This window comes from Notolepis coatsorum (genome assembly GCF_963971535.1).
Source record: "Notolepis coatsorum genome assembly, chromosome: 10".
Lineage (NCBI taxonomy): Eukaryota > Metazoa > Chordata > Actinopteri > Aulopiformes > Paralepididae > Notolepis > Notolepis coatsorum.
In genome coordinates, this window is record NC_140174.1 from 56,195,933 (window position 1) to 56,223,141 (window position 27,209).

At 42.7% G+C, this 27,209-nt stretch overlaps 2 protein-coding genes across 3 annotated transcripts in view; one reads left to right on the plus strand and one right to left on the minus strand.

Annotated features, from left to right (window-relative positions):
• The window catches only part of mrpl10 (mitochondrial ribosomal protein L10), a 46,916-nt gene extending 43,763 nt beyond the window's left edge, over positions 1-3,153 (minus strand). The window contains exon 1 of the mRNA XM_084322413.1: positions 3,032-3,153. Coding sequence (XP_084178539.1) covers positions 3,032-3,098 — 67 coding nt within the window. The 5' untranslated portion in view covers positions 3,099-3,153. The remainder of the gene's footprint in view (positions 1-3,031) is intronic.
• A 554-nt stretch (positions 3,154-3,707) lies between these two features.
• pnpo (pyridoxamine 5'-phosphate oxidase) lies at positions 3,708-26,600 on the plus strand. Of its 2 annotated transcripts, XM_084323963.1 has the most exons (7): positions 3,708-3,879; positions 6,493-6,617; positions 7,962-8,061; positions 8,676-8,729; positions 8,947-9,075; positions 21,414-21,484; positions 24,535-26,600. In XM_084323963.1, exons 1-7 carry the CDS (start codon positions 3,835-3,837, stop codon positions 24,698-24,700), a joined length of 690 nt encoding a protein of 229 aa, XP_084180089.1. In that variant the 5' UTR covers positions 3,708-3,834; the 3' UTR covers positions 24,701-26,600. The 2 variants fall into 2 exon arrangements, with proteins under 2 accessions (XP_084180089.1, XP_084180090.1); XM_084323964.1 differs by lacking the exon at positions 8,676-8,729.
• The last annotated feature ends 609 nt before the right edge of the window (positions 26,601-27,209 follow it).

The window sequence follows — 27,209 nt, forward strand, 5'->3', positions numbered from 1 at the left end:
GCTGTTGGTATAGGATCGAGGCAGGAGGTGGCGGAATTACACTCAGAGACAATCTTACAGAGGTCAGGTAATGTAATACATGTGAATTCCCCCATAGTTATCTCAGGTGGGGTTTCACTCACAGCCAGATCTATATCAGCGGTAATGCTTGCTCTAATCAATGATATTTTTTCATTAAAGAAAACTGCGAACTCTTCACATTTTGTGGCTGATTGCTGCGGTATATGGGGGGGTGGTATGTTAATCAGCCGGTCAATGGTGGAAAAAAGTACCCTGGAGTTACCCATATTTTCTGAGATCATTTTGGAAAAATATTCCTTTCTCGCAAGTTGTATTGCCTTATTGTATGCGCCCATGGCGTCTTTGTATAAATTAAAGTGAGCTGTGAGTTTGAGTTTCCTCCATTTTCGCTCGGCTATCCTACATTTTCTCTTGTTATCTTTAACATTGGTTTTATTTAGCCATGGAGAGATTCTATCAGTTTTTACCTTTTTAACCTTTAGAGGGGCAACAGTATCTAACACAGTTGACAAGGTGCTGTGGAAGTTTTGCACTTGCTGATTTAAGGAGGATTCACTGCATTGGTCATATGATTTCATCATACTAGAGAATTTTGCTTCAGCTCTAGCGTCCAGAAGCCTTCTGTGAACTAGGAATTCGCTTCTGGTCTTATGTAATATTAGGCTTGTACCATAGAACACACAATAATGGTCAGAAATTGGAATTTGTTTTACTGATATATTCTCAATGTTTAGCCCTGTTGTTATTAGTAGGTCCAGAGTGTTGCCATGTTGGTGGGTGGCCTCGTGAACATGTTGCATCAGTCCAAAACTGTCCAGTAGGTTCAGAAACTCACAACCCCTGGGGTCATCCTTTTTGTTGATATGAATGTTTAGATCTCCATTAAGAATGATTCTATCATACCTGGTAATGCAGATCGATATGAGTTCTGAAAATTCCTGTATGAAGAGTGGCGAGTACCTTGGTGGTCGATACAATGTCACACATATTATACACACAGACAGTGGAGCTGTTTGCAGATAGCAAGCATTTTGACTTATTGCGTGGTGGCGATGTCTCGCAGATAATACAACTACAAGTATGATTATATAATATATATTTTATTTAAATTTTTTTTTTATATAAAATATATATATATATTTTTTTAATCAAAAAAATGTTGGCAGGTAAGAAATATGCTTGGCGGGTAGACTCTTCCCATCTACCCGCCACTGGCCGGTGAGTCAAAAAGTTAATTTCACTCCCTGCAGGCAACTACCACCCTGTTTCTATCCTTACATCCATCTCGAAAGTCATGGAAAAAATTGTATACGAACAGGTCGAAAAGTACCTTGCGGAAAAAATCTAATCTACGAATTCCAATCTGGCTTCAGAACGTCCCACTCCACTGACACATGCCTTCTCTATTTGAACGACCACATCAAACAAGAGGTGGACGCAGGCAAATACTGCGGCATGGTCATGCTGGACCTACAAAAGGCCTTCGACACTGTCAATCACACCATTCTGATTGACAAGCTAAAAGCAATTGGTTTTGATAGTCTATCAGTGAGCTGGATACAATCCTACCTGGAGGGGAGAGAACAGATGGTGGAGGAGGTAAACGGTACCCTATACCCCCCCCTCCCAGTGAGCTGTGGTGTTCCACAAGGAAGCATACTAGCCTAGGACCGCTACTGTTCCTAATTTATGCAAATGACAAGTCGTCAGCTTGTGACTGCAACTTGTTCCTGTTTGCGGACGACTCAGCCCTGCTGGTCTCTGACAAGAACAAGTTACAGGTTGAAAAAACCCTCAGCTCGGAAATAGGCAAAATCTGCATATGGCTCGCCGATAAACTATTATTACACAAAGCAAAACAAAGTCCATTCTCTTCGGTTCAAATAACAAACTCAGCAAGACCGACGGCTTCTCAGTTACAGTGGGTGACAATATTGTCACAAGGAAAGATGAAATTACCTACCTAGGTTCCATCCTAGAGGGCGAGGCTAATATTTCCTGTGACAAAATGGCATCCAATGTAATAAAAAAAGTCAACCAACGAACTTGATTCTTGTACCGGATCTCCTCTCTGGTAAACAAGAATACCCTGAAGACTCTGGCAGGAGCACTCATTCAAGGGTACTACGACTATGCTTGCACCTCATGGTACCAAAGCACCTCAAAGGCACTAAAAACCAAATTACAAACATCTCAAAACAAACTAGTCAGACTACTGCTTGACCTGACTCCTAGAACCCACCTCACCCCTACCCACTTTATGCCACATCAATGTGGAACGCCCTACCCAAAGCTGTAAAGGAATGTGAATCACTACCCACTTTCAAAAACACTCTCAAAGAACACCTACGGGAGACTGCAATTCGAAACTGGCCCCTACAAATGTCCTAACCCAGTTGTAGAGTAAATGACCAAGTATGGCTTTGTCAGTATTCCTGAATGTACAATGTACAATGTACCCCCCCCACCCAGTCCCACCCAACCCCACCTATCCAACCTCCTCCAATGTACAGTTTCTAAAATGTATACATTCTTCTTTTTTGCAAATCTGGTATGTCATAAATGTATAGATGTAGCAGTACTGTCTATCTGTATGTCATGTATGTCATATATGTTATGATGAATTGAAAATGGGGGACCCTGATGTAAACAAGACGAAAGTCTTTCTCTGGTCTGCATCCCCTTAACAATTGTATGTATTGAGCTGTACTGTACTGTACCCATTCTGCAATCTGTTAATAAAATGTTCAATCAATCAATCAGTACTACTGTACCCATTCTGCAATCTGTTAATACAATTTTCAATCAATCAGAGAAAGACTTTCGTCTTGTTTACATCAGGGTCCCCCATTTTCAATTCATCATAAAATTTCCTTTATAACATCTTCTAATGAACTCGTATTTTAAATACATAACATAACAAAAAACAGAGCAAGAATTCTCCACAAAAGGATTTGCTTATTTAGACAATTTTAGGCACATTAAGTCATAGATAGATTAGATACATTACCCGGGTTCGGTAATACTAGCTTTCCACACAAGGTCGCCGCCATTTTTTTTGCGTGAAAAGCAAACATGTGACCCGGAAGTGGTCACTGCGCGTCGGTCATCATGACGCTTGGTGGCGTTATTTTTGTTCCTAGCCGCATTTCTCGGAGACGCTCTCTGATTGGCCGACGCCTGTTTCTACACTGGTTAAGCTTAGACACTCTTTCGTAGTTGGTTAAGGTTTAAGCTAGGAACGAGCTTAGTTAAGGTTAGAGTTTGTCTTAGAGCATGGCGATATAACGCCAGGTAGTTTGCAGGCTGTTCGACGCGGAAATGGGCAAAGACACAGCTCGTCACGCGATTGGGCAAACATGTCAGTGGCCAATCAGAGAGCGCCAGTCAGTGGCCAATCAGAGAGCGTCTCCGAGAAATGCGGCTAGGAAAAAAAATAACGCGTCGTGGTGAAGTCATCGTTCTCAATATTTGATCTGTACTGTAGCGATTGTAAATTTTTTTAACTGGAGTCATGGTTTCAAACACATAAGATGGGAAATAATATGTTGTAAGCACAATCAAATGTTTAAATTGAATGGATATTCTGTGTATTGATGAAGTTACAAAACCGCCTCGCATTTATTTTGCACAATATTTAACGTAAAGTAGGAAGCGTGCTTACGTCATGTCGTCCGTCTCCTGAATCATACACTCAATAGAGGTGTATTGAGAAATATCCGTTTATTTGTTCACCTGCGGTCTCATGCCTCACTGACAGCAGGTCGTTCAGTTGTTAAGTCGCAGTCTTTTTGCACTAAGCAAACAACAGCCATGGATCTCAGTGATATGAGGAAAAAATACAAAGGTGACGAGGATGTGAGTACTGAGTTGTTTAACATGCTCGTGACCTGATTCAACCTTTGGCAAGCCCAGTCAATGCGCGTTTCTTTTGCAGATATGGAGAGATCGGTTGTTTATGTGATGCTTCTTGACAGTGTCTCTTACTACCGGGTACAGGTACTGTAGATGAGTGAGACTGGTCTGAAACTAGTTAAATTGCCCGTGAAGGCTGATTAAGAATCATCTTACTATAGATCTTAAAGGGCAACCCATTTTTTGATTATACGTATTCTTCCTGTGCCCCAGAACAGTTCAGTCAGTATTTGTGAACTGAACATGCTCTTGAGAGAGTACCCTCCAATCGGTGATGTACTTGGGATGTAAAATCCGGGGCTCAGACCTTATGAAGCATTTATGTGAGCTATTGCACCCAAATGAGGTTTATATTCTAGCATTGCTAGAAGGTCTTAACCAGAATTCAAACATAATTTTGGGTCTGTATGAGCTCATGCAAACATTATGGCCTCATAAAGTTCTCATCAGTGGAGAAATTGTATAGCCGACTAATCAGGCTGATCGATATTGAAGGGTGACTTCACTCTACACACAGTGACCTTATAGATAATCAATTATTTATATAGCAAAGGTGACCCATGCATCCAAGTTTATGTGAGAAAATGAAAGCGCAAGTTCTATGTGCAGATTTGAATGGCTTGTAGTAGAGGATACAGTAACATTAGCAAAAATAAAACTACTTAGTGGTTTTCCACAAGGGTGAATTTATTTACCTATGCCTAAGTCTCAGAGTATTTTTCCACCCCTCTTCTACATCAACGGCAGTGTGAATGGATTCAGTAATGTAGGCTGAGATCTGATATAAAACACACACCATATACACAAAATGAGTTGAAGACCAGGACAATCGATGAGAATGCTCAACATTAGACTGGTGCAGTTGTCTTTTTTTGTTATAACTTCAAACAGGGTTCCAAAGGATCCAATTTCCATCTCAGGATAGTTGTGAAAATATAAAATAGAATTGTTCTTCTCTGAAGAACATATTTAGGGTGAAAACTTGAAACTTAAATTCCTATCTTAAAGGAACACTCCAACATTTTGGGAAATTCACTTATTTGCCATCTACCCTGGAGTTAGACAAGAAGATGCATACCTTTTTCTTCTCTGTGCATGCAGTAGAAGTAGTAAGACATTGGGAACTAGGCTAATGGAGGAACCTACTTCCAGTGACTGACGCTAAGCTAGGCTAACGGTGCGCGTCTTCCTACTCCTACTGCATGCACAGAGAAGAAAAAAGGTATGTATCTTCTTGTCTAACTCCAGGGTAGATGGCAAATAAGCTAATTTCCCAAAATGTTGGAGTTTTCCTTTAAAGAGGAATGCCACCCATTGTTTGAGTATACGTCTTATACAGTTCAGTCAGTATTTGTGAACATGAGTGTACTCTCCAATATGTGATGTAATTGGGATGTAAAAACTCGGATCTGCTCCATAGATAATGCATGGGGCTCAGATTTATGAAACCATAAAATGTTTGTGTGAGCTCTTGCACCCAAATGCGGTTTATATTCTAGCATTGCTAGAAGGTCTTAACCGGAATTCAAACGTAATTTGTGTCTGTAGGAGCTCATGCAAACATTTTATGGCCTCACAAAGTCAGAGCCGTATTCATTGTCCCCCAGATTTGACATCCCAGTTACATCACTAAAGATTCTTTACATCCCAGTTACAGTACATCACTGATTGGAGGGTTCTCCCTCTATTCCAGCTTTAGGAGAGAGTGGTGCATGTTCACAAATACTGACCAAACTGTCCTGGGGCACAGGAAGAGCATAATTACGTGAATTTATTTATCAGACTATACAATGCATCACTGTGCCTCACTGCATCACTGAGCACAGAGCGGCAGCTCAATAGTGGCAGGAGGCCGCGACTAGCGGCCTCCAGGCTCCAAAACAGGGGGCAGCGAGCCAGCGACGGCTGCCAGACATTGACCTTGGATTAATAGGAACCCAAGGAGGACAATACACTACCTGAAGCATACTGCACCTTATGTGACACTGTGAATACTGTGAATATATATTTAATTTAGTTAGATAGTTAAATTATATTGACAATTGTTTACACTGCTGTTTTTTTTTTACTACCTGTACCCCCCCCCCCTTCCCCCATGCTCAGTGTATTTTTACTGTATTTATTTCTGTATATTTTATTTCATTTTTATTCTATTTTACTCTACTCTTATCCTAGGCAACTTGATTGATTTGTGTTATTATTCTAATCCGTGACCTGTCCTGTCTAAATGTTTAAATGTTGAGCGATTTGCAGTGTCAAATTTCCCACGGGATAATAAAAGTATTTCTATTCTATTCTATAATGACTTCCACCTTTTCCTAACCTCCATCATCATGACTAATCATGCTGATCAATATTGAAGGGCGACTTCACTCTACACTCCACACACTGTGACCTTGTAGATTCAACTCCTCAGACCCCATCCGTATTATAGCAAAGGTGACTCACCACCCACCCATAGGTTTATGTGAGATTGATGTGGGAATGATGTCTTTATCGAAGGGTTTGATGTGAACTGCAGTGTGTTGGTCTTCATGGTGATTATTTCATCCCCAGTGCTTTGAAGAGGATCAGCTCGTCTCACTGGATCCCATGCAGCAGTTTGAGGACTGGTTTGATCAAGCTGCAAATTGCCCTGACATTGGAGAACCAAATGCGATGTGTATCGCCACGGCAACCAAGTGAGTTATTGTTTAACTTATTTAAAGCTGCTGGTGCCTGTGGGAGTCTGTGGAAAACCTTTGTTGCATGTGATGCAGAGCTTGCTCTATTTCTGCTGGGCAGGTAAACTCACTCTTCCTGATTTCTCCGAAGTTGCCTACTGCAGCTTTAACACATCCACTGCCGGAAACGCTTTAAAACGTTATTGCCCGCTATGCTTTGACCGCCAGACCACGCTGTACAGCGATATTGAGATCAATATTTCATTTTTTCGCCATGGCATTCATAATTCATATATACACCTCCGGCGCTGCAGCTGGACCCTACGGCTCAATACAACGACGGCTCAATACTGCCGCCTGGTGGATGGTCGGGCGAGTTACACTGGTAAACAGGTTATGGCTGCTGTGCGTCGATTAAATTCATCCGGCCGTCAGATATTGTCGCAAGGCTCCCGACAGGACGCTGACGCTATTTTCAGCCCAATTGTTTATTAATTTCACTGCAAACCGATCTGATCAATATATCACCCATACTACATAAAGCATTTACTGACGATCACGGAATTATAAACGACCCCCCACCCCTTTCATCCGCGCATGATGACGCATAACGTATAGGATCATATACAGTTGAATTTTTTAATATAGCGTGTATAGGGAATAAACGGCAATTGATAATCTATATATGCGTTTATGCCTATAACTCACGTTCTATGAATTACTGCAGAAAACGATAAAAACATACTTATATTCTAGAAGGTATTTTTGTATGAATCTATGAATGAAAAAGTATAACGTTCCTACATCCTGAACGATAGATAATCAATGAATGGGCCATAGTAATGTCAATTTAGCAATACAATTTAAAAAGTTATAGCCCTGCAAAGAAGGTGAACATCTCCATAGGCTTAGAGTGGTGGCAGACTGGCTATATTGATGGATATAACCAGTGGCAGGGAATGTGTTAATGCCGTTGCCTATAATAATAATAATAATAATAATAAACTTTATTATTATAGCACCTTTCACACAAGAATTGCAGTCCAAAGTGCTTCACAGCAGTAAAATAGACATACAATTAGCATAAAACAGACAGCACAAAAGCAATGCAGAGAATAAGAAAAAGGGTAAACGCAATGCAGGTAATAACAATACAAATATTGACTCACACAGTCTTCCCTGTTAGATGGTCATAGAACACTTTAATTTGAAGTTACTGGATTTATTTTAGTCCATTGTATATTACCCTGTTTTTTTCTTGTATATTGTTAATCCTGGCTTACAGCTTAGTCATCCACAATAAAAGTGTTTATTTTGTTATTAACCTTTCACAATCTAACTTTAACCTTGCTTCTCGTGAAGGGATGGACGGCCGTCTGCCCGTATGGTTCTTCTGAAGGGATACAACAGCGAGGGCTTCCGCTTCTTCACCAACTATGAGAGTAGAAAGGGTGGCGAGCTGGTAACTATAAACCTCTAACTTTATATATATGTGTATATTATTATTTTACTTTTATTTCATACTGCTGCAAGGGAATAAAAAGTTATCTTTTATCACAGAATGTATATTTATATATCTTTTACAATATGTATATATATTGTGGTCGACGGTGTTGTAAAAAATCCATACCTTTGCATAGATAGATGACAGTATACCTTCATATTAGTCAGAGGTAGACTAAAGGGATACCATCATGGAACTATGCAAAGTTCTGGAATTTTTTTCCAATACCGTCGTACATTCTGTATATTTTCAGGATAAAAAAATAATAATAAATCCTTGCAGCTGTATAAAAAAATATATGAAAATAATAATTTTAATGAAATAGCACCACGACAATTGTATTACAAGATAATGACATAAAGAAATATGTCACATCACATTGTAATTTATACTGGAAAACAAAATACCATTGTTTACCGTCATAACATGTTATACCGTCAACCAAGACGAATATCAATCTCTGTTTTATTTATTGATTTTAACACATGCCTTTATTTGCGTAAGTTAATGGCTCACAGAATGTTCCAAATGCTCCCAATCAAAGGAACTAAGGATATATTCTACATTGACAGGAGAGCAACCCTTATGCTTGCCTGGTCTTCTACTGGGAACCCATAAACAGACAGGTAAGTAGAGCGTCTTAGTATAGATGCTGTTAACGGATGGATGGCAAAGAATTTCCTATAGATGACCTGAGGCTTAAGGCTAAGGATTGTCCACACAATGGTTAACCGTCTGTAGTGTGGTAGTAAAAGGGTTAACCTTCTGTAGTGTGGTTGTGAAAGGGTTAACATTCTGTATTTTCGCAGTGAAAGGGTTAAACACTCCAATATCTCCATGCAGATTCGTATAGAGGGTAACGTGGAGCGGATCCCTTTCCAGAGCTCCTGCCACTATTTCCACTCGCGCCCCAAGAGCAGCCAGATCGGGGCCGTTGTGAGCAGACAGAGCACCCCGGTTCCCAACAGAGACGTAAGAACCTACAGTCTATTTTTGTCATTCACAGAATTTCTATTAAAACTCCCTAGATGTGTTTTATACAGATATGTTGATTTATCTTGTTTGTTGAGATTAATTATTGTCAACTATGTTTTATATGAGTGTTACATTATACTGGCGTGAAGAGGATTTACTTCAATTTTCAAAAGACGATTTAAAATTTGTATTCTCACCCGTGGTTTTGGGGTTTAGTGCCTTGCTCAAAGGCACCGTTGCAGATACGATGGAGCACCCCCACCCCCACTAGAATACACCCACCTGTCACTGCCGGGGATTGAACCAGAAACCTTTCGGTTACTGGTCAGCCTCTCTACCTCTAGACCACACTGCCACACGGTCAGATTAGGTAGTACTTTTATTTATTCCACATGGGGAAACAATACAACACGGCAGCACACAACTAAGGATAGAATACAATTTGAATAAGTACAATAAAGAATAAAATAAGGGGGCTTCCGGTTTCCGCTCATGTCGGATGGCTGCTTGATTCTTTCGAGCTCCGCAACCACTTCACATTAATCATTATAACGACGTTAATTTCACGCCATACGCTCATAGCACACATCGTAAGGATGTCCAAACAAATACTGAACCCGACTGGAACGTTAAAAGAGGAAGACAGAGATTTTATCAGAACTTTATTCCGCAAGGAACTTTAAGCTAGCACGCTGAAGCTAGCTAACGGACTGGACTCGTTCCAAGCAGAGCTAGCAAGCATGACCACGCGGCTCTCGGGAATGGAAGAGGAGATGACCACTGTTAAGACTAACTTTTAGTCCAACTCCACCAATGTCTCAGCTATAAAAGACAAGATGCTTATTTATGAACAGAAGGTGGCCGGCCTAGAGGACCGAAATAGAAGATGCAATATCCGAGTCTAAGGCCCGAAAGCGTCAAGGGTGATGCGCCGATTCAATACCTGGAACGGATTATACCCAAGTGGTTCCCGTCCATCGACCCTCCGGAGATTGAGCGTGCCCACAGAATATTCAGAAACGGTCCCCCGGAGAAGGGTGAGCGTCCTCGCGCCTTCATATTCTGCTGCCTGCGTTTCACTGCACGCCAGGCTCTTCTTCGAGAGGCCAGGAAGCATCCTCCAACGGTGGATAACCATCCCCTCAGATTCGCTGCAGACTTCAGTGATTACACCGCCAAACGTCGCAGAGCCTTCTCTCAGGCTATGGACTACGCTCGTGAAAAGGGCATCAAAGTTTTCCTACTCTACCCAGCCACCTTGAAAATAAAGATGGGCCACGGTGTTGTTACATGCAACTGCCTATTCACCTCGCAGACTGAGGCGCAACGCTTCCTACGGAGCGGCATGGTATCCTCCCCGGCTACGGGAATCGGGGTGTAACAGGCCTGGTACTGGATGACCTACCCGGCCGAGGGGGATGGACTCTCCTCGGCGGAGCAGTCTACGTGAATCAGGGTATAACAGGCCATGAGCCTGATTAAGCTAAGTACAAGGCGTGCTTGTTATCCGACTCTCCCAGCTAACACTACCGTTACCACGCGCCTACCATAACTTTTTGTTCCAACAGAACGGTAACGCTCAAGGTTTATCTCCGCTGTATTATCTCAACGACGGGTATGCATATTGACTTTTTTCAAGTTTCACTCAGACGAGCTGTATTTTAACGTATCTGCTTTTTATCGTCTGCACATTGAACTTCGCATTGAACTTCGCATTGATTTCTTCTATCTCTTTTTTTCTCTTCGAGACATAAGACCTTTTCCAGAATTGATTATGTTTTTTCTTCCCTGCGTCTCTTTGATAGCTTTGATGTTGACTTAATGCCCATTGCACTTTCAGACCACAAAGGTATCCTTCTCAAGGGTTCTTTCAGTAAAATAACATCCCATGCCCCTAGATAGCGCTTTAACTCAACGCTGCTGAAAAATGGAGAGTTTAACCTGCAATTTAAAGAGAAGCTCACTGAATTCCTGCAGTTTAATGCTGGCTCGGTACAAGATCCCAGAATTCTATGGGATTCTGTTAAGGGTTTTATTAGAAGTAACACTACTCTCTTTGCATCTAATCTCCGCAAGGGACGTCTCTCCAAGCTGGTGGAATTGGAAAAGCTTCATGCCACCTTGATCTCCTCTTTGCAGCACAACTACTCTAGTCGACTGGAGCTTCAAAATAAGGTGGTGAAAAAAGAGATTAATTCAAGTCACGAGTTTTATTTGTCACGGCATACAAGTATACAATGAAATGCGGGGGGTCTTGCCCGCAACAATTGTGCATAATACAATAATAATAAGAATCCAATAGAACGACATTGTGCAATAATACAAGTAAGGACATACATGGTAGGACATGCTAGGTCCTGTGATAGTGCAATACACTGTTAGCTACGGATGAGGCACTGGGTCTTTATGTACACTGCTATACAATGCTATATTATACAATCTCAAGTTATACTATACTATTCTTAAAGTGACCTTTCCTTTTGTAAAGTGACCATAAGTGTGAGCGTGTGCAGCATGAGTGTGTGTGTGCTCATGTTAAAGTGGCTGCTAGTGTGTGTGTTGTGTGTGCTTGTGTGTGGAGAGTTCAGTGTTCAAGGCTCTGATGGCCTGGGGGAAGAAGCTGAGCCGAAGTGTCTCTGTCCTAGTTGCTGGTGTTCGCAGGCGTTTGCCTGACCGCAGCAGCTTGAACAGGCTGTTGTTGGGGTGGTGAGGGTCTTTCATTATTCTGCAGGCTCTGGATTTGCACCTCTTGTTATATAGGACCTGCAGGGGTGGTAGTGCAATACCTGTGGTACGCTCGGCTGAGCGCACCACTCTCTGTAGGGCCTTCTTGTCCTGTGCCGTGCTGTTTCCATACCAGGCAGTGATGTTTCCAGTCAAGATGCTCTCTACAGCTCCAGAATAGAAGGACTGGAGTATCTTCCCCGATACTCTGAACTTCCTTAACACTTTGAGCGCCAGCCGTGTTTTCCTTTTTACCCCCTTGAATGCCACCATCCACGGCCAATATTAACGTTAATATCGCCTAATCTATGTTTTAAATTATGGCTATGTGTCGAATCTGCCCATCGCTTATCAAAGAATCATTTTCCAGTCAACATTGGCAAGGCAGATTGTTTTTTTATCGCTTAATTTCCGTTTGATAGCATTTTGAAAATCACCCGTTTTCGGGGGAAAAAACAACCCATGCCTATGATAATCGCCTTTTACTGGAATATTCCAGAACGTTGTCATTTGTCGGCCTATTTATGAATCGGTTTCAAATAAACGCTAGATGATCGATAGTATATGTGTGCGCACGCACGCGCGTGCCGTGCGCTGATAATCGCTGCTCTTATTTCCTCATGGCTTTTACAGTCAAAACAGCCATATCACATAAACGCTTATATATCCGTGAAAACGAGTCTGATTATCCTAACACTGATAACATAGATTCGTTACCTGAGGTCAGATGGTATCCAAATGGTTTATTCCAATTTCCGATCGCCATTTGAAAAAATCGATAAATGTATTGATCCATCGTGTGTACATTTACATTTACATTTAGTCATTTAGCTGACGCTTTTATCCAAAGCGACTTACAAGTTCTGTACGACAAGCCATCAGGAAGGGCACAACTCTATCAGCTGAGCAACAATGTTCATCAAAGTGTTGAGTGCTACAGTGTAGGTTAGTTTATTAGGACAAGTGCATGACAGTACGGTTAGTTAGGGTTAGATTATTTTTTTTTTTTTTTTTTTTTTTTTTAATTCAGATAATGGTTGAAGAAGTGCGTCTTTAGTCGACGGCGAAAGATTGGACGTGATTCGGCTGTCCTAACTGGGGTGGGTAGTTCATTCCACCATTGTGGGGCAAGGACTGAGAATAGGCGACTTCTCTTTGATGACCCTCCCGGAGCTTGGATAGGAGTAGGTCTGAGGCGGCCAGAAGATGCAGAGCGTAGGGGTCTTGAGGGTGTGTAGTTAGAGACCATTGACCGGAGGTAGGCGGGAGCGGTTCCCTTTGCCGCACGGTATGCTAGGTCGAGGGCCTTGAAGCGGATTCGTGCAGCAATGGGGAGCCAGTGCAGGTCCCTAAGAAGTGGGGTGACATGGGCCGACTTCGGTAGGTTTGAGATCAGGCGGGCCGCTGCGTTCTGAATGAGTTGAAGAGGCTTAGTGGCAGTGGCCGGGAGGCCAGCGAGCAGTGCATTGCAGTAGTCGAGGCGGGAGATGACTGTTGATTGGACGAGGAGTTGGGTGGCTTCTTTTGTCAGGAAGGGGCGTATCCTTCTGACGTTGCTCAGGAGGAATCGGCAGGTTCTGGTCGTCGCTGCGATGTGAGCAGAGAAGTTCAACTGGTCATCGAGGACAACACCAAGGTTCTTGGCGGTCGGGGACGCAGTCACAGCTGCATTCTCGACTGTGATTGAAAGGTCGGTTAGGGGGGAGGATTTGGCCGGCAGGTGGAGCAATTCTGTTTTGCTTAGGTTCAGTTTGAGGTGGTTGGACGTCATCCAGGCTGAGATGTCGGACAGACAGGCCGAGATCCGCACAGAGACGTGGATATCTGAGGGAGGGAAGGAGAGGAAGAGTTGAGTATCGTCGGCATAACAATGGTAGGAGAAGCCATGAGACGTGATAATGTTACCCAGTGATTTAGTGTAGAGGGAGAAGAGAAGGGGTCCTAAAACCGAGCCCTGGGGGACACCCGTCCGCAGGGGGCGGGTGGCCGACAGGGTCCCTCTCCATGACACTTGGTAGGAGCGGTCATTGAGGTATGATGACAGCCATGTCAGCGCAGAGCCAGCCACTCCCATTCCTGCGAGGGCCGCAAGGAGGATCTGGTGGTTGACTGTGTCGAAGGCTGCAGATAGATCTAGGAGAATCAGGATGTACAGTATAACACATGATCCGCGCGGCTCAGAGGCTTCAGAATGAACTCTGGTAGACCCCGGCTGCATCAGTGAGAAGTAAAATGTGGAGTCAGAAATCCGTTCTCCCATTCACTTTCATTGAGTCCATTCCAAAAGGGTGATTTACCATCTGGGAGACGATAGGGGGCGCTTTTTTCACATCTGAGCGTCGGCGGTCCCTGGATCTCCAACGGTAGGCTCGCGTGATGCAATATGATTTCAGATCGCTAATAATTTTTTTTTTTAAATACCCGAGAATACTCGTGACCGTGGCATTCAACGGTCGGGACCCGAGAAAAGCCGTGAGTGGCATACAAAGTGTTAACTGTCTCAGGTGGTAGAGGCGCTGCTTCGCCTTTTTTACGACTGAGTCTATGTGTGTTGTCCATGTCAGATCCTCTGAGATGTGGACCCCCAGGTACTTGAAGCTGCTCACCCTGTCCACGGTAGCCCCGTTTATCCTCAGTGGTGTGTGTGTCCCCTGCTGTCTTCTCCTAAAATCCACAATCAGCTCCTTGGTTTTACCAATGTTCAGGAGCAGGCTGTTGTCCTGGCACCAGCGTTCCAGTACCTCAACCTCCTCCCGGTAGGCCTTCTCGTCGTTGTCCGAGATCAGCCCCACCACCACTGTGTCGTCCGCAAACTTCACTATGGAGTTGGAGCTGAACTTGGCCACACAGTCATATGTGTGTGTATAGTGAGTACAGCAGGGGGCTCAGAACACAGCTCTGGGGGGACCCGATGCTCAGGGTGATGGTGTTGGAGGTCTGACCCCCACCCTGACCGCCTGGGGCCTTTCACTCAAAGTCCAGTATCCAGGCGCTCAGAGCGGAGCTCAGACCCAGCTCGATCAGCTTGTCCACCAGTCTGGTGGGGACTATGGTGTTGAACGCTGAGCTGTAGTCAATGAACAACAGTCTCACATAGCCACCCTTCTGGCAGTCTAGGTGAGAGAGGGTGCTGTGCAGTACTTGGGAGACAGCATCATCTGTTTGGCCTGTATGCAAATTGCATAGGGTCCATATCACTGGGGAGGGAGGCACAAATGCGATCCTTAACCAGCCTCTCAAAACATTTCATGGCCACAGAGGTGAGTGCCACCGGTCTGTAGTCATTGAGACCTGTTGGGGAGGATTTATTTGGTACCGGGATAATGGTAGACATCTTGAAGCAGGCAGGTACCACGGATTCCGCCAGGGATAGATTAAATATGGTGGTGAACACAGGGGCTAGCTGGTTAGCACAGGACTTAAGTATGCGTCCTGTTATCCCATCCCAAGACAACAATCTGAATTTCAAAAATCACAGAACAAGACGGCACTACTACTTTCACGGCTCCAGGCCTAGCCACCTACTAGCTATGAAGATACGAGCCAGTGAACAATTAGCTGATATCCCTTCCATTAAGAACCAACAGGGGGAGGTAACCACCAACCCCAAAAAGATTAATGATGCATTTCGCTCTTTTTATTCCAACCTGTGCAAGTCAGAGGTGGTCTTTGATCATACTAAGCTGGAGGACTTTCTTAATCAAATCAACTTACCACAGGTCTCAGAAGATGACGCTAAGCGGTTAGCTGCACCTATCACACTAGATGAGCTTAGGGATGCGATTGCTGATATGCAACAGGGCAAGGCTCCCGGTTGGGAAGGCATTCTACCGGAACTCTATCTTGCTTTCTGGGATGTACTCGTACCCTTATTACTTTCAATGATTTTACACTCAATTGAAGAGGGCAATTTTTCCAGAGATGTCAATATGGCGCTTATATCTGTTTTACTCAAGAAAGATAAGGACCCACTGAATGTGGCAGCTATAGGCCCCTAAGTCTCCTTGGATATATATATCGGCCGATAATATCGGACATCCCTACTTTAAATGTCTTTGGATTGAAATATTCCCCACTATTAGCCAGACGGTAAGGTATAATTACTCCAGCTTGGGTGGATTACGAATGACTTCAACAGGTGGTCAAAATTTAAAGGCCTGTGCGTCAATGATTTAAAATGAATATTTTACCCAGAATATTTTACCCAGAATTAACAGCTCCATGCTCCCGTTATCTCCTCCTGTTGGTTACTGGCAGAAATTGCACTCTGCCTCATATAACTTCGTCTGGGCAGCTAGGTGGCGCAGTGGGCAAGGCGCTCGCCACCAACGCAGGAGATGCTGGGTTGGAGCCCAGCTCTCGGCGTTGCTACCAGCTTGGCTGGTCGTTCATACTAATACAATTGGCAGTATTAGGGGGTGGGAAGCTGGTGGGTGGGGATCGGACGTTGTGGACAGCGACTCCTACAGGTCGGTTGGTGCGCCTGCGCAGTAGAATCAGGAATCGACGGGGGCGGCGTGTCCCTCCCACGCAGACCCTCGCGCTGTGCAGGTGAAAAGATGCGAAGGCTGCCTCCTCGAGTACCGGAGGGGACACGTGATGCAAGGCTTCTTCCACATTGCAGCCGGCTTGTGGGAGGCATGGCCTAACAGCATTCGAGACAGGGGAGGGTAGAATTGGACAATACGAAATTGGGGAAGGGAGAAAAATAGAAAATGGGGAGAAAAAGTAGATAAAAAAATATATAAATTCGTCTGGAACAACAAACGTCCACGCTTAAAGAGATCCACTACCCAGAGGAGTAAACTCGACGGGGTTTAGCATTTCCAGACTTCAAATATTATTTTCAAGCTTTTTCTTTGAGACCATTGATCACTTGGTTTGACTCTCAACCAGCTGTATCCTGGCGACCATTGGAGGAGAAGATAGTATCCCCATATAGACTTCAGGATATAGTGTATACCAACATATCAATTAAGCAATGCAATTTACGATTTGGCCCTCTTATCACACATGTGATCCAGACTTTGCGGGACACCCAGAAATTGTGTACTAACTGCCATCGGTGGCATACGCGTTCCCCTCTATTTAATAACAATCGACTCCTTATTGGACAACAGCCTATTAGGTACCCTAGATGGGAGAAGAAAGGCATTCACACGTTGGGGGATATCTTCGATAACTCTGGTCTCCGCTCTTTCCAGGATCTATCCAACGGATATGATCTCCCCCGAACTTCCTTTTTCTTTTATTTACAAATAAGGGCAGCTCTGAAGGCTCATGGGGTTCCATGGGACGTTCCACTAGAACATCACTAATTTCACCAATTATTTTATGACAAAGAGACATCGAGAGGCTTCGTTTCTGACTTTTACCGCCATTTACTTATGTCCTCCTATAAAGACCTCCCCCTGGATACGATTTGGAGAAAGGATGTCCCGGAGTTGGATGTAGATTTTGATTGGGATACAGTCTGGGAGAATGTCCGGCTATCCTCACACAACCCAGATCACCAACAGATTCATCAACATTTTGTTCACAGGACTTATCTGACCCCTAGACCAGTGGTTCCAGTGGGCTGCGAGAGGATTTCCAAAAATTTTTTTTTTTTTTTTTTTTTTTTTTTTTTTTTGTCAGGCCACTGAACTTAGAAGCAGGCCAGGACAGTGTTTCTAGTTGTATTCTAAAATTATATTCTATTGTATTCTAAAATGTGACTATATGGTTTTATATTAACTTAATAAATAAACAAAAACGAAAAATCTACTTATTTCAACGAACATTTCAAACTAAATAACAGATTATGCACATAAAACGCTGAAAACAGCCGAAGCAACAATAGTATTTTAATGAGGCTATTATTATTATCATTATTATTTTGCAACAAGTTAGCCCTCTCATAAATAGCACATATAAATTAATAACTAACTTGAACTAACTTAATAGGATTGAAGTGATATTTGGCTTAAAAAATTGGTCGCCTGGCAAAAGAAATTTAAATAAAAAAGCCTGACGATGTGCATTGGGCCGCGGCTCTCTGACGCCTTATTTTCTGGGTCCCGGCCTGAAAAGTTTGGGAACCCCTGCCCTAGACGATTGAATCTAATGGGTCTCAGACCTGACTCTCGATGTACCTTATGTCCAAACGGTGCCACCGGAACATTTATGCATATGTACTGGGAATACCCTCCTGTCTCAGATATTTTCTCTCTGACCATACCTGTTTCTCCTTCTGTATTACTACTGAATGACTAGGAGAGAGCGAGAGAGTGCCCATGTCTACATGTTTTTAGCTTTTTTTTGTCTTTTGTATTTTTAATAGTGCTGTCAATAGATTAAAAAAAATTAATCTCACAATTTTCTGTAATTAATCTAGATAAAAAAATAGCATTTTTCTACATAAGACCGAAGCTTGTAACAGATATTTACTTGAGTAAAATCATGGAATTAATGTAAAATCGACACAAAAAAAGTATATTTAGATTCAAAGAATCTTTTTTTTTTAATTATCTTTTCCCTCCTCCTTTTTCCGTTTTTTCTCCCATCCCAATGTTAGTCGTTATGCCAATTCCCAATCCCCTTCCTGGTCGTTGCGCACTCTACCCCCTACCGTCGGTCCGGGAGGGCGGAGACTATCACATGCTTCCTCCGACACATGTGTACCCATCCCACCGCTTCTTTTCACCTGGCAGCGCGGACTCTCACTGGGAGAGTAACGTGTGGAAGGTCACACTACCTCCCCCAGATCCTTCCCTTGCTGTGCAGGCGCCCCGACTGAACTGTAGGAGTCTCTGTTTACAACGACCAGTACCCACCCTCTAACACTGCCAATTGTGTTAGTATGGACGGTCGTCCAACCCGGAAGCACCACAGCTGGATTCGAAGATTCAAAGACTATTTTAATAGCTTTCTTTTGAATACAGTTTCTCTCCTGTGAAATACAAATGTTCAACAAAACCATCAACATTGACTCAGCTAGACCTCTTTCTTATATCCGCGGCGCTAAGATTGAAGATATTTCACTCCATAGATTAATCTAGATAAATTTATTTTAATGCTTTAACACATTTAAATAAATCTCCAGAGTTAAAGCATTAATTTTGACACCCCTAATTTTTTATTATGTATATGTTGTGGGATCACGGCACGGCTCACTGCACGTGAGCCGGGACCATCAAGACCACCTTATTTTATAATTTTATATTTTTATCATTTCTATTCTACCTTGTTTCTGTGCGGGTGGGGTATTTTGGGCCCCTGTCGCTGCGGGTCTGGTGGTCGCGGTCTGGGGGGGGGGGCCCTGGTTCGGGGTCTCTGCGAGTCGTGGTGTTAAAGAGGCATGATGCTTTGATTCGCTGGGGCGCCAGACTCGGGGTCGTGGCTATCGTGGCTGGAGATGACGGGGACTCGAGATGTTTCACTATATAGTATATATATTATGGATGTCCGATATTATCGGCCTACCGATATTATCGGCCGATATTGGCATTAAAATGTGATATCGGAAAATATCTATCGGTTTTCCAAAAAAAAAAATATATATATATATATATATATATATATATATATATATATTTTTTTTTTTTACATTTCTATAACCTTTATTTACCCAGGCAAGTAAGAAATCGGTTGATATCGGTATCGGAAATTAAGAGTTGGACTATATCGGTATCGGTAAAAAAGCCAAGCCTTTTTTCTTTTTCCTGTTCCTTCCTTTATATATTTGATTTATATTATAACTATTTCATTTGTATTCATTGAATTATTAACACATTCGGGGCCATTGGGATGAGTCTAATTAATGTCAAGAGGACCGGGGAATGTAAACAAACATGGGGCTGTTTGTACAGCTAAATCTATACTTTATAGTAGGGATGCTCGATATTGTCTTTTTTACCTATACCGATATTGTCCAACTCTAATTTCCGATACCGATATCAACCGATACCGATATATGCAGGGTTTCCCCCCCCCCAAAACATTTAATAATTTCAGGTAATTAACATTACATATCTCTTGTTGTGGAATTAACACAACAATATGCATACTTTTGACAATAAATAAAATCAGAAATTGTTCTTACTTGCTTGCCTGGGTAAATAAAGGTTATAGAAATGTAAAAAAATAAATAAAAAATTTAAACCGAGGGAGCTCCAGTAGCTCACCACGTACCGCGAGCGCTATTTCAGCGCCGTGGACAACCGTGCTCGTCACGGATCTGGGGCTTAGCGAGTTCGAATCCCGACTGCAGCCGTGCCTTTCCCAGAGTGTCTTCCCCCCCATCTGAACCCTTTCAGCCTGTTTGTCGGTCATCCTTGACCAGTATAAATGTGATAAACACATAAAAAGAGCCAGGGGAATGGCCAAAGTTAAAAAAAAAAAAAAAAAAAAATTAAACCGATACCGATATTTTCCGATATCACATTTTAATGCCGATATCTGCCGATAATAATTTTATAGCGCCGTGAATATAAGCGTTATACGGGATTTGGGACTAGTATATTTTCTGGAAGGCTAGATATGGGGCTAATAGCTGCTAACGTTATATCCAATGGCATTTCCGTTTTACAGATGCTACAGAAATAACTCAAACTGCATATGATCGACACGATCCCAAAGCATGTATGCATGAAAGTGGGGGGGGGCGGGGGACGTTGTTTATTATTATTGATTACCAATAACCGTGTTCGTCTAACTAGCCACATAGGCCGAACGCCTGGATGGCTATCAAAACAATGCCCGATCGGGCTGTAATTTACGTGAAAAAGATCTTACCGTGGTCCGGGCTGATCCCCCCCCCCCCGAGCATTTCCCCGTTATCGATCGCCATCTGGTAGATCGATATGTCCATTGGCTGATGATAAATCCCCTTATTGCATGGTGAAATCTGCGATCTGAAACGTAATCCAAGCTACATGCTGCACATCCAGAATCCTGCTACTGAAATCTCCATTGAAAGTAAAAAAAAAAAAAAAACTGATCCGTTCAGCCACAGGGCACACTGCATTATCGCGATAGTACCCCTAAGAGGATCTGGCCGGTATTGCACCTTCTCGAATTCATAGAGTAGGGTAAATCTGCAGTGCCGCTCGGCGACCTTGAATAGGTTATTAAAATGGAATAAAAGCAATAACCGCTTCCCACGGATATATCCGTGCCTCTGTCCACAACGGGTGGAATCGAAACACGTAGATCTCCGTGCTTGGGCGGGAATGTGTTAAGTGTCTTGTCAATATGGTTATTATTATTATTATTATTATTATTATTATTATTATTATTATTATTGCTGTATCTGTCCGGTGATGTCTTGTTTATTATGGTGGTAACTCTATTGTGCTTTGTCTTGTTTCATGTAAAAAATAAAAAAGGAAAATAAAAAAGATTTTATCAAAAAATAAAATAAAATTAACACTTTGATCGCCGGGGTTAAATTCATAATTTACCATCCCTCGCCAGCCCTATTTAACATGGAGAAGTTCCCCTTCTTTGCAGGGCTATAACTTTTTTAATTGTATTGCTAAATTGACATTACTTTCGGCGATTAAAGTGTTAAGAATAAATGAAGAGTAAGTTGTGCAGACTGAGTGATTCCCCAACATTCTCTCTTGCAGTACCTCAGACAGAAGAATGCAGAGCTGGAAGAGAAATACAAGGACACAGAAGTACCGATGCCCGACTACTGGTGAGCAGCCCTGCATTCCTCTGAGGTCAGATTGACCATAAAATCATTTTATGGATGTTCAGTTATAAATCAGTCTAATCGAGTTTCAATATTCCAAAGGTTAATGTTTTATGCTAAAGATTGAATATCAGTCTATTAATAATAATACCAAGATAAAACAGGATGTTGATATCTTGAGAATTTCCCCCATAGTACTAAAATCTAATATCAAGAGCCACGTATAGCGTATAAGAAAGGAAATCTACGGCATTTGGTTTTCTGCATTCTTGGCAGATAGAGGCAAGAGATATCTCTCTAATGGAGGAAAATGGGTACATCTCTCAACCATTTTTGTCCGGTGATCCCAAGTTAATGGTCCAAACTGTTAACACATTCCCTGCCATGACTTATATCCATCAATATAGCCAGTCTGCCACCACTCTAAGCCTATGGAGATGTTCACCTTCTTTGCAGGGCTATAACTTTTTAAATTGTATTGCTAAATTGACATTACTATGGCCCATTCAACATCGATTATCTATCGGTCAGGATGTAGGAACGTTATACTTTTTCATTCATATATTCATACAAAAATACCTTCTAGAATATAAGTGTTTTTATCATTTTCTGCAGTAATTCCTAGAACGTGAGCTATAGGCCTAAACGCATATATAGATTATCGATTGCCGTCTATTCCCTAGACACGCTATATTAAAAAAATTCAACTGTACATGATCGTATACGTTATGCGTCATCATGCGCGGATGAAAGGGGGGGGGGGGGTCGTTTATATTTCCGTGATCGTCAGTAAATGCTTTATGTAGTATGGGTGATATATTCAGATCGGTTTGCGGTGAAATGAATAGACAATTGGGCTGAAAATGACGTCAGCGTCCTCTTACCGTTCGCCCACGAGACTGGAGGAAAAAGATCCCACTTATTTTTTCTTTTTTTGGTCCACTTTTTCTCCCATTTTTCTATATTTTCTCCCATCCCAATTTCGTATCATCCAATTCAACCCTCCCCTGTCACGAACGCTGTTTCTTGCCTCCCACAAGCCGGCTGCAATGTGGACTAAGTCATACATAGCACAAGTCCCCTCCGGTACTTGAGGTAACAGCAGTCGCATCTTTTCACCTGCGCAGCTCGATCTCTCAGTGGCGAGGAGTAACGCGTGGGAGGCTCACGCTGCCCCCCGACACTTCCTGATTCTACTGCGCAGGCGCACCAACCGACCTGTAGGAGTCGCTGTCCACAACGCCCGATCCCCACCCATCAGTTTCCCACCCCCTAATACGGCCAATGTGTATTAGTACGGACGACCAGCTAAACTGAAAGCAAATGTGGAGCGCTGGGCTCGAACAGGCGAGCCCAGCGTCTCCAGATTTCGTGGCGAGCGCCTTGCCCACTACGCCACGTAGCCGCCCAAAGATCCCACTTATTTGACGTCGATCTCCTAGATCCATTTCCGGTTTGTATGGCGCAATAAACGCCCAAATCATATAGATTATTGAGTTATGGCAGCGATCCTTATGCACCATTTGGTTTTTTTAAAAGATTTTTCTAAATAATGTAAGCCAATAAATAAAGGCTTTTTAAAAAATTGTAGAGCTGCCTTGGATCTCAACCTTTCTTCTGCACGCCAGTGTATGTCTGGAGTCCCGCAACAATATGTGACTGCCGGACGGATTTCCCAGATGCACCGATTGCCACTTCCGGTTGGAACTCGCCCGATCATCCACCAGGCGGCGGTATTGAGGCGTTGCAATATTGTGCAGAGTCCCACTGTATCACCAGAGGCTGGGTGGCTGAATTATGAATGCCATGGCGAAAAAATGAAATATGATCTCAATATCGCTGTACAGCATGGTTTGGCAGACAACGCATGGCGGGCAATAACGCTGTACAACGTGAACGGCGGTGGATGTGTTAAAGGTCCCATATTTTACACTTTTATGGTGTTCTTCTGAAGTCTTGATATCCATAACAAGATATGTGTGTGGTTTTAAGTATCAAAAAACATCTCAATATAGTCTTACATCTTCTCTATAAAGCTTTTCTCTGGAGCTCTACCACGAACAGTGTCTCTGTGTCTTTTAAGGCTCATTAATATCAATGATGTTTCCTCTATTTTCTATCACCTCTATCATTTTCTTCTGTCGTGTAGCTTGCTAGCTCTGTGACGGAATGACCACTTGGTGTTTTCTTCCACATACAAGGTTGGACGGTGGGCAATGAGCGTATAGTCGTGACATCACAGGCTTATGGAGTCCAAATGGCTTATGAATACATGCTGTGTGCATTTCTCCGTGGATTTGAGTTTTTTGATACTTTCACAGTATTTATATAGCACCTAGACCTGCTTTATAATAAAAATGTATGGAAATCTCCCTTTCTACAATAACTTATGTACAGATACCGAGATGTCACACCATGTTACCTGTTACCTGTTTATTGCACAATGTTTTTTTTTTATTGGATTCTATATATGTTGTAACACTGTAATGCACATCGTTGCGGGCAAGACCACCCGCATTTCATTGTATACTTGTATGCCGTGACAAATAAAACTCTTGACTTGACCTTTTAAGTAAAAGTAACAGATGGGATGGGTCCTCTGTATCAGCCTCTCTAGGCTATTTAAAGGAACACACCAACATTATGGGAAATGCGCTTACTTCTTCCCCGGAGTCAGACAAGAAGATGGATACCAGTTTCCTCTCTGTGCATTCAGTAGAAAGCTATCCAGCTGCAAGCTAGCGTAGCTTAGCACAAATGAATGGAAGCGGATACGGACCACTAGCCTTGCTTAAAACTCCCGGAAAGGTGCGTTTGGCTAATAGCTAGGCTAGTGGTCCATATCCATTTCCATTAATTTGTGCTAAGCTAGGCTTTTGGCTCAGAAATCTTATCTATCTTCTTGTCTTGACTCTGGAGAAGATGGTTAAGCGCATTTCCCATAATGTTTGCATGGGAAGGTTCAGTATCATCTGTGCAACCTTACTTTTTCACTGAGTAATTTTATGTTGTCCTAATGTCCTAACCTTCCTTTTGTTTCTCTTTTTTAATAGGGGCGGCTACATCCTCAAGCCTTACTTGATGGAGTTCTGGCAGGGTCAGACCAACAGGCTTCACGACCGCATCGTCTTCACGAGGCCTAAGAGCGGAGAGGCGGCTTTGGGGGAGTTCCAGCACGCAGCTGAGGGAGGCTGGTTGTACCAGCGACTGTCCCCCTGACAAGGACCACTACACTCTGGGTTTGAAAGACTGTTGTGTGTCATTTCCACCGGCGGCGACGACCAGCAATATCAGTCGCCGATGATCGCTGGAGTGGTGGTCATCATCGTCTTCACGCAAACAGTTTTCGAAACCTTCCGGGAGCGGCTGGGGTCTAAGCACTCGCCTACCACAGCAGAGACCCAGGTTAAATTGGTCAGTCGTCCCTACGAGCACAATTGGCAGTGTTAACGGGTGGGAAACCGGTGGGGTGTGAGTCCTGGTCGTTGCAATGGCGACTTCTACTGGTCGGTCGGAGACCTCTCCCAGTGAAACTCCTCGCTGTCAGGTGACTATTGGAGGAGGTATGTGGTAGACTACACCCTCCCCAGACCGACAGTAGGGTCAGGTGCAATGACCAGGAAGGGAATTGGCATAACAACTAAATAAACAATAAGAACAAAAAACTATATATATATTATATATATACATCGAAGCAATGGCTCTGATTGGCTATCGCTGCTCAAAACCTTTTGAAGCAGAGGTTTTCAAGAAACATACAGGGTTTTTATCGCTGCAGCATCCGTCCCCACTCCTCATCGCTGTGCTCCATAGGCAATGGATGGAATTGTGTCTCTGTTGCTGTTCGTCGTTGTCTGTGAAAATTTGGTGTTATACCATATAGCGCCTAGAATGGGACCTCAGTGTCACTGAAATTCATCATTATTCACCTCATTCAAATAAGCTAATTATAATAATAGTAAAGGGAAACGCACTGATGTTGATTAGCTGCTGTATAGGTGCTAATGTAGGATTTGTCTTAATAAGCCATGTGTTGCTGTGTTCACATTGAACCAAACCGTGGTCAGTACTTGTACTGTACAATCTTAACACGCTGTGTACACAATGAGTAACCCACCGCTCACCGTATTACGAGGGGTTATATGCTGTGTAGCGTACATGAAATGCACTGACCGATGTGGGAGGGCAAAGTCTGGTCTGGTCGCCGTCAGGTAATGATTGGCAGTAAAGTGTTCCAACATGTTGTGTTTGTGCAACGTCTCTGAGAAGAACGTTGTCATTCATCACAAGAGGCACAATCACTATCCATTTTCAATGCGTTGGTCGCAGTTAGTTAGCATGTGGTTCTTCTACACGCTGCTCTATACTTCATCATAAAGATGCACTAGCGAAGACTTGCAATCATTTAAAACAAGGACCGTGTGTGTAGACTCGACCGCATAGTCGCATACAATTGAAATTAGTATGTAATGTACAGTAGTAGTAGTCTACGTTGACTACTATTCACACTGTGGCCATTTTGCTCTCATGTCATGCTTTCAGGTTGGGATTGGGAAAGGAATGTGGACATTACCGCTGTCCTGTGCTTTACTTCACCAGAAACTATCCCATTGTTTCATCCAGGAAGAGCTTCAACGGCCAAAACATTGTAGTTTTGTTTGGTGAAATAAAGCGTGGCACGGCAGTATACGGTGTGCTGCAGGCATTATATGTTTTATGAAGGATTGTTTTGGGAATGCATACTACATGGTCGTCATCGCCAGCCCGGTCCCCATTTCAAATGATTGGAACCTCTTACACAGTGCAGCTTTAAATGTTGATGCGATTACAAATGATCCTGATGCCTGTGTTCAGTGGTCATGGATTTTGATTGTTCCACTTTTAAGTCCATGCCAATGGATCCTACTGCCTTTTAATAACATGATTAAAAGTGCTGATGTTGTTCCTTGTGCCAAGGTTATTCTGTGTACGATGCAGTCCCTGTAATGTCTGAGAATGATTTTTCATTGTTTACTAGGATTCTGGTGTGTTTTAAATATAATAGATTTATGTTATACTATTTTATTGTCACTTATCAACTGTGACATGGAGAAAATATAATAAAAGTAAAAAGAATTCACTGAAGACTCTGAAGTGCCTTTTTTGGCCAGTAGATGTCAGTAGCACCACATTTGAAAACCTCAAACCTCTTTCATGTGCAGAAAGAAATTGCCATGGAAATTCAGTTTATACATGTAATAGTTATGAGAATAGTCTTTGTGCACGTTCAATAATTTTTCTTGAATGTAGAGAGGATGCTGGTAATATTCTGTTAACAGTCTTGTGTACACAAACATTAGGAACACCAGCCTGAGCATTTGTACCTGTATTAAATAGACTTCAGTCACAAAGGGAAGATTTGGGAGGAGGAAGAGAACAATTGAGAACATTTAGGAATTAACTGAGTAAAGAGTTTTGCTCTCTTGAGTTCATAAAGTAAAGTAAGTAACTGTAGAATCTATCTTATTTGTGTCTCTCATGTCAGTCTCCATTTACCATATATAGCCTTCCTGGAACAACTTAAGACATCATCAGACTGCTTCTGCTGAGATGAAATAACAACCTGGGCTAGGATAACTAAACACACTGAGTCAATTATCAGTTGACTCAGTGCAATAGTAAATTACAAGGGATAGAATGACCTGCGACCTAGGCAATAATATTCACAGAAGGCCTGCATCCAGACCTG

What these genes read in the sequence shown, in the direction of transcription:
- pnpo (XM_084323963.1), top strand. Translation starts at nt 3,835, where the DNA reads ATGGATCTCAGTGATATGAGGAAAAAATACAAAGGTGACGAGGAT. An exon ending in GGGAACCCATAAACAGACAG is followed by an intron (nt 8,730 to 8,946) that starts GTAAGTAGAGCG and finishes ATCTCCATGCAG; the next exon opens with ATTCGTATAGAGGGTAACGT. An exon ending in GTACCGATGCCCGACTACTG is followed by an intron (nt 21,485 to 24,534) that starts GTGAGCAGCCCT and finishes CTTTTTTAATAG; the next exon opens with GGGCGGCTACATCCTCAAGC.